The 8237-nt window shown below is 35.3% G+C and overlaps 1 protein-coding gene across 1 annotated transcript; it reads right to left on the bottom strand.

Annotated features, from left to right (window-relative positions):
- Positions 1 to 2415: 2415 nt before the first annotated feature.
- Positions 2416 to 7935, bottom strand: LOC123313086. Its single transcript, XM_044897790.1, has 4 exons — positions 6381 to 7935; positions 5210 to 6276; positions 3114 to 5036; positions 2416 to 2838 (listed from the first exon to the last, which is right to left on the bottom strand). Exons 1-4 carry the CDS (start codon positions 7933 to 7935, stop codon positions 2416 to 2418), a joined length of 4968 nt encoding a protein of 1655 aa, XP_044753725.1.
- Between the last annotated feature and the right edge of the window lie 302 nt (positions 7936 to 8237).

Genomic DNA, 8237 nt, shown 5'->3' with positions numbered 1-8237 from the left:
ACTATGCGATGAATTGCAATAATTACATTTTATTTTTGAAGGCGTATTATTAGATTGAGCAAGGAAAATAGAAGTTGATTTATTTAAAGAAAGATTTTTCTGTTTAGTTTGAGTTTGAGAAAGTGGACTGTATTTGGGTTTAGTTGAGGTAGAAAGAGCTGCAGATTCTAGAGCGGTGCACTGATTTAGAAGAAAATTATGTAAATTTGTGAATGATGGAATATCTGACGAGCATTCTTGCAATTCGAAACGTTTAATCGTAGCATTATCTAATTTTTGAATCATCATATGGAAAAGTATAAAGTCCCACTGATCAACAGGCAAACCTGAGTTTTTCAAGGATGACAAATTTTCCGAAAATGTATCAAGTAGGTTCCTTAAACCTTCAACCGACTCATGTGTCAACTTTGAAATGTTTGTGATCTCCTGCCAATATGAATTTGCCAAAAGACGTTTATTTTGATATCGTTTAGTCAAAGTTTTGAAGACAATATGGTAATTTTGTGCTGTTAATGGAAAACTTTTCAACAATGACAAAGCCTGAGATTTTAAAGGACTTAGAAGATATTGGAACTTTTCAATGTCTGACAGATTAGTATTTTTGTGAATCAAACTGGTGAACATATCATGAAAGGTTGTCCAGTCTTTATAATTTCCGCTGAATGATGGCAACGAAATCTTCGGAAGTTTGACATTAGGTGTGGCTTTCGAAGACTTCACCGAAACATCATCAGTAGTTTTTGAAGGAAATAAATTACTATAAGTTGTTTTTATAGTGAAATAATTATCATTGAATGTCGACTTTATCTGTTTTTCTGACTCTAAATCAGGGTTTTCCGAAACTGACAGGAATGATATTATCGAATTGTGAACAGTATGAAACTTCTCATGAATATCCTCCAACTCTTCATATCGAAGTCGAAATCTGACATGACGACTTGCATCATCGACAGCTGCTGTCGCCAAAGCGAAAGAATTTCCTCAATATCATCAATTTGTAACTGTCGAATAGCGTAATTTTGTTTTAATTTATTAACACTCATGGTGAATGAATTGAATAAGGCGTAAATATGAGAGATCAAGTTGAAATGCAACACTCAATATGCGAACCGAAGAAAAAGTAATGGAAAAAGTATCGAAAGTGAGATAAAGAAATGAAATAATTTCGAAACAATCGCCGAAGCAACGGAAATTGAAGAAAATCCGGCTCGAAGGACCAATGTTACGATAGCTCAGAGAATATGAGAAGAAAAGATGAAAAATAGAAAATATAAAGATACGCTGGAAGCACTCGACCTACCTTGTTGGGATGAACACCAGAAAAATGGGGAGCTCGCACTTCCTGCTATCTTTCGAAGTCCGTTTTGAGAGCACTATTTTTGAAAACCACTATTTGTGAAAAACGGAATCTGAATTTTGAAAAATCGACGAAATTCGGTTGTAATTCGCACTGTCTCCGTCCTTCGTCAATCGAGAAGTTATATTAATCTCGCCCATATGTCTCTATATGCAGTCCGAGATTTTCCAGCGTATTTGCCGATGATGAATTGAAATATACACAAATGAATGAATGAAAGAAAAAAAGGATAATTAATTATAGAAACTGACGCGTTGATTCAACGATCGTTTCGAAACAGAAGAAAATATATATATTGAATTTAGAAATTCAATTCACTAAGAGTGTTGCATTATTATTGGAACGACAATACTGATGTACACTCTACAGTACTCCTTCTTTTTGTTTTGTCTTTTATTTTGCCTGTCGTTATATTTAGAAGATGGCATTTTTCTAGTCCAAACTCCATTTTTATTCCTTCAGAGAATTATGCTACATTTTCAGCATCCGTTGCATTTGGTTCTCAGTAGATGCGAAGTGTTTCATATAAAGGAGTTTATATAGAGGAAAAGATTCAGCTTCTTCATAGTAGTACTGCCGAACTTGTTGGCAAATTCGTAGTCCATCATAGAATTCAATCTATGAGACAAGGGATTCAGGGCCCTGCAGAACCACAGGATACTCAGCGAGTCTCCTTGTTTCCGCATCTTATTGGAATAAGATTAGTTGTGATGGTCCCATCTGCAGCTTTCATCTGTAGACTGATGTGCCAGGTTGACATGGCGTTTTCTATCATCATCATTGGCTCTAAAACTCTTAGGGAGTTTTGGCCGCATTTGCTATTCTCCTCCACTCTTGTGGGTCTTCCACTTTGTGCAGATCACCTGTCACTGCGTCTTTTCACCGTTTTCTTGGCAGGTCAACTGTTCAGATCAAAATACTTATACTGAACTTATCGTTTTATTATTTCAAAAATTATGACAAATTGATGAATTATTAATTGACAACTCTATATTGTTTTCATATGCTACTATTTCCTAGTTCCGACCACAACATTTCTCCAGCCCAGCATTAAATTATCATTGAATTTCCAAACGACAAATTTTATGTACTGGTCGACGATATTCTTGGGTGGCCGTCTTCACATCTACAACTCTTATCCTGTTGTCGATGCCATGATGCGTTCTGATAACTTTTCCTAATTTCCAATTGAATCGAGGCATTGAATCATCTACTATCAATACTATATCTCCGATTTCAATTGGTTTTTGATCGTTTGTCCATTTGCTTCTTTTCGTAAGAGTTGGTAGGTATTCTTTAACCCAACGATTCCAGAATGACTCTGTCAGGGCTCGTGATTTTTCCCATTCCTTTCGAATTATTCTTCCATCCATCATCTGTGGTAGTGGGGGTCCTAAACCATCAGAAGATCCAAAAAGAAAATGATTTGGTGTAATTGATTCCAAATCGTCTGGATCTGAAGGGTCTCTCTCGTCAAGGGTCTTGAGTTCACAATATATTCAGCTTCTGCGCGGAATGTGAGCAAAGTTTCTTCTCTTAAATTTTGCTGATATAAAATTTTGCCTATAACTCTTTTTACTGATCCAACTAATCTTTCCCACACGCCACCCATGTGGGGCGCAGCAGGTGGATTGAACTTGAACGTGATACCTTTCGATAATGATATTTCTTCTATCTCATTTATATTCAATTTCTCCAGTTCTTTTTTCAATTCTCGAGAAGCACCTTTCAAGTTAGTTCCATTATCGCAGATTACCATTTCCGGAGTTCCTCTTCTCGCCGTGAACCTCATGATAGGTTGTATAGTAGAACTACTTGTCATGGTGTGTGCTAACTCCAGATGAATGGCTCGCACGGCAAGACATGTAAATAACACACCCCAACGTTTTTCAGTTCGTCTTCCAATCTTGACCATGATTGGACCGAAATAGTCCATTCCAGTATTCACGAAAGCTCTGTTCCCTTTTTTTAATCTAACGTCTGGAATTTGTCCCATCAACGGTGGCGCAGGTTTAGATCTTTCTCGTTTGCATTTATTACACATCTTCAGAACTGATTTCAATGCTGATCTTGCATTTAAAATCCAGTATTTCTGTCGCAGTTCATTCAAGATGGTTTCGATTCCTTGATGGTTATATTTTTCATGATAATGTTCTATCAATAAGCGAGTGAATCTGTGTTTTGCAGATAAAATAATCGGTTCCTTGGTATTTTCATTCAACTCTGGTGATAAATTGGTCCGCCCCCGCAGGAGTAACAAATCATGTTTTACTTGTACGGAGAGCGAATTTAGTACACTTTTCTTATCAATTTTCTTCCCTTTTTTCAAATCCTCAATTTCTTTCCCAAAACAATCGAACTGTGATTTCTTGATGAATAATTCCAAAGCTTTTTTCATATCTTCATTCGTAATATTTTTCTCCTTTGATATATTTGCCGAATTAATTTTTGAGATCGAATATCTAAAAATTTCCACTGCCCTGAGAACTGTTGCTGTACTCTTTATTAAACGATTAAATTTCGAAAATCTTTGAACATCTGGAAGAACTGTCGTTTCTATAGGTTGTTTGATTACCATGCATCTGGAGGGTAAGCATTCTTCATTCATAACTGATGAATTTTCGATTTCAATATCAATTTTTACACCATGAACCTCCCAAGTGTCTTCAGATGATTTCAAAAAACTAGGTCCCTGTAGCCAGAGGTCTAAATTTTGTGTTGAGTGTTCTCTTGTAGCTAAGTCAGCTGGATTTTGTTCTGATGGGATCCAATTCCAATCTTTGGAACAACTTTTTTCTCTTATCTCCCCTATACGTTGAGCCACAAATTGTTTAAACTTTTTTCCATCACTTCTTATCCATCCCAAAACACAAGTTGAATCTGTCCAGAAGTACGTTCTATGTATAGGAATCTCTAAAGATTTTGAAATGATTGTTGATAATCTGCAACCTAAAACTGCACCCTGAAGTTCTAGCCTTGGTATTGATATGGGTTTTAATGGAGCTACTCTTGTTTTAGAACTAACTAACGAAATCTCAATTTTTTCTTCAGACTTAATTCTCAGATAAGTTACAGCTGCAAAGGCTTCTTTGCTGCTGTCAGAGAAAGTGTGCAGTTCAATCATCTCTGCCTGAGGTATCAATAGGCTATAACATCTTGGTATCCGAACTTCTGAAACTTTACTGATTTGAACCAAAAATTTTTTCCATCTTTCTCCAAAACTATGGGCAATTTCTTCGTCCCAGCTAACTCCGGCTTGCCAAATGTGCTGCATCAAAATCTTCCCTTTTACTACAATGTAAGAGATCATACCAAGAGGGTCAAATATAGACATTACTGATTTCAAAATATTTCTTTTAGTTGGTTTAATCCCATGAAATTTCTCCATTTCGATTTTGAAAGACAGTTCATCGGTTTGTGTGTTCCACCAAATTCCTAAAACTCTTTGAATTGTTACTTCTTCAGAAATATTCTTATCTTCATCCGCATCATTAGAAATGTTCTGAACCAATTTAGAATTTGACAACCAATTGACAACCTCAAAACCAGCTAAGCTCATTGTTCCTTTTACTTTTTCAATTATTTCTATAGCTTCTGTCTCTGTATCTTTCGACTCAACAAAGTCATCTACATAAAATTTTTGTATTATTGTATCTTGGACCTCTTGTTCAGCGTATCTCTGTGCATTGTAATTTTTTACAAATTGAGCACAAGCTGGTGAGCATTTCGCTCCGAAAGTCATAACATTGAGTTCAAACACTTCAGGATTTTTACTTGTTTCTAAATTTCTCCATAATATTCTCTGAGAACTTCTATCTTGCTCTCGAACCATTATTCTGTGGAACATCTCACGAACATCACCACAAAAGGCAATTCTTTTTTGTCGAAAGGCCAAAAAATCTTCACTAGCGATTGTAGTTGGTCAGGGCCTGCTAAAAGTACGTCGTTCAGACTCAATCCATGCGATTTAGATGCAGCATCAAACACAATTCTGACCTTTTTCTTCATAGGATTTACTACTGAAAAATGAGGTAAATACCAAGTTTTAGGTCCTTCTACTTCAGCTTCCTCTGGCGATAATTTTCGTAGATAACCCTTTTTAATATGGTCGTCGATTTTCCTACAATATTCAGTAGCCAAACAATGATCTTTCAAACATTTTTTCTCCATATATATTAGTCTTTGAAATGCTCTTCGTTTACTTTCAGGTAATGTTACTTCAGGTGTCTTCCACAATAATCCAATCTCATATCTATTTCCAATTTTCTTGATAGTATTGTTCATTATGTCTAGTGCCTTTTTATTATCTTCAGAGTCTTGTTTCTTTGTCTCTATTGTTGTAGTACCAAATGCTTCTATAGATGAAAAGTCTCGCATTAGTTTTAAAATTTCAGTTTCTGTATCGTCTGCTATATGTAAAATCTTGAAATTATATTCTTGTGGCATCTTTCTCGCAACAGGACCATGTACAGACCATCCCAACTTACATTTCGAAGCTATTGGTGTGTTTTCAAGTCCATAACTCACTTTTTCAGGAATGATCAACTTTATATTGTCTTGGCCAATTATCATAGATGGTTTTTGATTTTGATAATTATGAATTGGTAATCCATTTAAATGAGGATATTCTTCTAATATCAGAGATTGCGATGGAAGTGAGAGATCTTTAATCGTTCGCACTCCATAAACCGGGAATTTATTTTCTCCTGAATCAATCTTGGAAATGTTGAAGTCGAGCTTCATAGAATCTTCTTCTGTTATGACATCATCATTAGTCCACTGCAAATGAAGTGTTTCAGACTCTCCACTTAAGCCAGCCTTTTCAGCTATTTCCGAATGTAACAGTGTAACTGTAGATCCCTCATCACAAAGTGCAAAAATATTCAATTTTCTTATTGGTCCATAGATCGTAATGGGTACTATACGAAGTAATATAGTTGGAGAGCTTCGAATTGTACAATTTCGAGCCCTGATTTGAGACTCTTCGTGATTTTCTTCCTGATTTTTCTCTTTTTCAGCTTACATCCATTAATACCACATTGTTTTTTATTTCTACATTTAAACTTCTGATGATTCTTTCTCAAACAGCAGAAGCACAACTTTTTCGACGTCACAGTTTTCCATCTTATTTCCAGAGAGTCCTTTTCCATTTTAGAACAGTTGCCATCGTGTCTCTCGTTTCCACAATAATTACATGATGATTTTCCTGGAACTGATATGTTGAAAAGACGTTCTGGTTTTCTCACTTGATTATTATAGTATTTCGGTTGTCTTTCCCACTTATTTTCTGGAAACACAGACGTGCTGATCTGGCTAGCTGCATAGGAATAATTTGCCAACCATTTCGAAAAATCTTCTAGGTCAACCTCATAATTATCTTTCCTTTTTTCTACTAAATATTCTCCCCACTTCAACTTGAGATAGTCTGGTATTTTCTCTAACAAATCACGTTGTAGATGAGGATTTTTTAAATGTCCAGTTGATTCCAAGCATTTCATAATAGCAACGACATTAGATATTTCAGTAGACAGGTTGATCAATTTTCCCAAATGAATTTCCTTGATTGGTAATATTGTCTTTATTTTATTCAGTATCATTTCAATGATTCGATCAGGGCGTCCAAATCTAGTTTCTAAAGTATGCATTATCTTTTCCACATCATTTGTCAGCATAAGACCAGATACAGCATGCTTAGCAGCTCCCTTGAGACAGTTTCTTAATTTGAGCACTATTTCCACATCTGTATATTTGCATAATGATATAACATTTCGAAAATGTCTTATGAAAATGGGCCAGTCTTGGGGATTTCCATCAAAGTATGGAAAATCTCTGTCAGAGATATTTTTATGTGTAAGAATATCACCACAACAATTTTCTTTACGTTGGTTATTAGACATTCCAACCGATTGTAATACATCTGTTAAGGTTTGACAAAGTAATTTTATGTCTTCACTATGCTTTCCATTACCTTGAGATAATACTGATAGGTTTTCTATTTCATCGAATTTTTCTGGCAAATTATCAACCCATTGAGCAGTTGATTTTTTAACGGATTTCTCATATTTTTCTTCTTTTTTATTTCCACTGCGGATAATTCCAGAAATTGTTGACTTTTCAGTTAATGATTTCATTTCATCTCGTCTCAAATCTTCTTCCATATTTATCAATTTAATCTCATTTTCTTTTCGCTTCATTTCAGACTTCATTTGATCAATTTCCATCTCTAACTGTTGGCGCTTTTTTTCTGCTTCTATTGCCAATCTCCTAGAAGTTAAACTAGTCCTAGTTTTCTTAGAAATGTTCGATGAACATGCTTTTTCCGAAGAGGGTGACATTTCTTTCTTCTCTTCTTGTCTGTCATGAGTGACACTTGTTGCAAGACGATTTTCTGAATACTTATTCTCATTTAAAGACTTTCCATTCTTGGGTTTACTGAAACAATTATCGTCGACTGATTTTGCTGCCTGTTCCTGCAGAGGCACCTTTTTCTTTCCAAATTTCTTGGGCCATACAAAATCTTGCAATAAACTTTCATTTAAACCAGCACTACTTCTCTGGGTTCTTTTCTTGGTATCCATAATAGTCGGGGTCACCAAATATTCAGATCAAAATACTTATACTGAACTTATCGTTTTATTATTTCAAAAATTATAACAAATTGATAAATTATTAATTGACAACTCTATATTGTTTTCATATGCTACTATTTCCTAGTTCCGACCACAACATCAACCATTCTTATACTTTCAGACCTTTCCCAAAAGGCAGTATTAAGGAGACTTTCGTCGTGTGATTTCAAGACATATCCTGCCCATCTTATGCCATTGACTTTGATGTGGCTCACTATATTCTCGTTTCCATAGAGTGTCTGTGGCTCTTG

The sequence above is a fragment of the Coccinella septempunctata genome, chromosome 5 (genome assembly GCF_907165205.1).
Source record: "Coccinella septempunctata chromosome 5, icCocSept1.1, whole genome shotgun sequence".
Taxonomy (NCBI): domain Eukaryota; kingdom Metazoa; phylum Arthropoda; class Insecta; order Coleoptera; family Coccinellidae; genus Coccinella; species Coccinella septempunctata.
This window is presented reverse-complemented; position numbering and strand designations above follow the sequence as displayed.

Coding starts and splice junctions, on each gene's coding strand:
- LOC123313086 (XM_044897790.1), bottom strand. CDS start 7,935: ATGGATACCAAGAAAAGAACCCAGAGAAGTAGTGCTGGTTTAAATGAA. Junction 6,277..6,380: donor ACAATGTGGTATTAATGGAT/GTAAGCTGAAAA, acceptor TACTTCGTATAG/TACCCATTACGATCTATGGA. Junction 2,839..3,113: donor GAAGAGGAACTCCGGAAATG/GTAATCTGCGAT, acceptor TGTGAACTCAAG/ACCCTTGACGAGAGAGACCC.